Source organism: Octopus bimaculoides, chromosome 6 (genome assembly GCF_001194135.2).
Source record: "Octopus bimaculoides isolate UCB-OBI-ISO-001 chromosome 6, ASM119413v2, whole genome shotgun sequence".
In the NCBI taxonomy this organism is placed as follows: Eukaryota; Metazoa; Mollusca; class Cephalopoda; order Octopoda; family Octopodidae; genus Octopus; species Octopus bimaculoides.
Genome location: NC_068986.1, coordinates 43955284 through 43956213, shown reverse-complemented (window position 1 = coordinate 43956213; position 930 = coordinate 43955284). Strand labels below are relative to the sequence as shown.

The 930-nt window shown below is 31.3% G+C and overlaps 1 protein-coding gene across 2 annotated transcripts in view; it reads left to right on the top strand.

Annotated features, from left to right (window-relative positions):
* The window catches only part of LOC106871560 (cleavage and polyadenylation specificity factor subunit 1), a 101418-nt gene that overhangs the window by 71519 nt on the left and 28969 nt on the right, over nucleotides 1-930 (top strand). For both annotated transcript variants that reach the window (XM_014918065.2, XM_052968705.1), the window contains exon 30: nucleotides 675-816. In XM_014918065.2, coding sequence (XP_014773551.1) covers nucleotides 675-816 — 142 coding nt within the window. The remainder of the gene's footprint in view (nucleotides 1-674; nucleotides 817-930) is intronic.

Below are 930 nucleotides of genomic sequence, written 5' to 3'. Positions count from 1 at the left end.
CATATATATATATATATATATATATATATATATATATATATATGTGTGTGTGTGTGTTTGTGTGTGTGTGTATATATATATATATATATATGGCGAGAGAGAGAGAGAGAGAGAGAGAGAGAGAGAGAGAGATAGCTACAAATTGAGAGGAAGAGAGAAAGAGAAAGATTGCTGGTAACTTAGATAAAGGAAAGCAATGATTAAAAGGAGTAGTCTAGACACTGTCACAGACGTCAGCTGTTCTTAAATATCTTTGTTGTTCTCTGATTTTATTAGAAAAGGAAATATGTTCATTAATCATATTCTCCTACTGGTTTCAGTCATTGGATTATGCTCATGCTGGAGCATCGGGTTAAATTGTTAACTGAATGTCTTTGTAAATCTTGAAAGAGATGGAATAAGATACACTATTATTGACTAAAACACTTTGTGTATGATAAATTGATGGGGTTTTCATAACACTACAGTTGGAGTTATAATATTATTATTATTATAAGACAAACTAGAGGATGTACTGCTTGTTCTTTTGTTATGAAATGTAATAGATTCTTATTTTAGTGTGCAACATCTTCTTGTCTGTTAATAAAAATGTTCATCTCATTATTTGTAGTATTATTGTTCTTTTGTGAAATGTCCAGACTCTTGCTGCAAGTTTTATTATGTATTTGTTATAGGATTGAATTTTTGGATTGGGAACATGTTACAACACTTGTGAATGTATCTATGAGGAGTGAAGGGACGCTATCTGGTTATAAGGGATACTGTGTAATGGGGACTAATTTCTCACTAGGAGAAGAAGTACAATCTCGTGGTCGGGTAAGTAAATGTAAAACATTTAATTTTAGGTGACATTTAATATTTTTTTGATTCATTTTATGCACACACACACACACACACACACACACACACACACACACATATATACATATA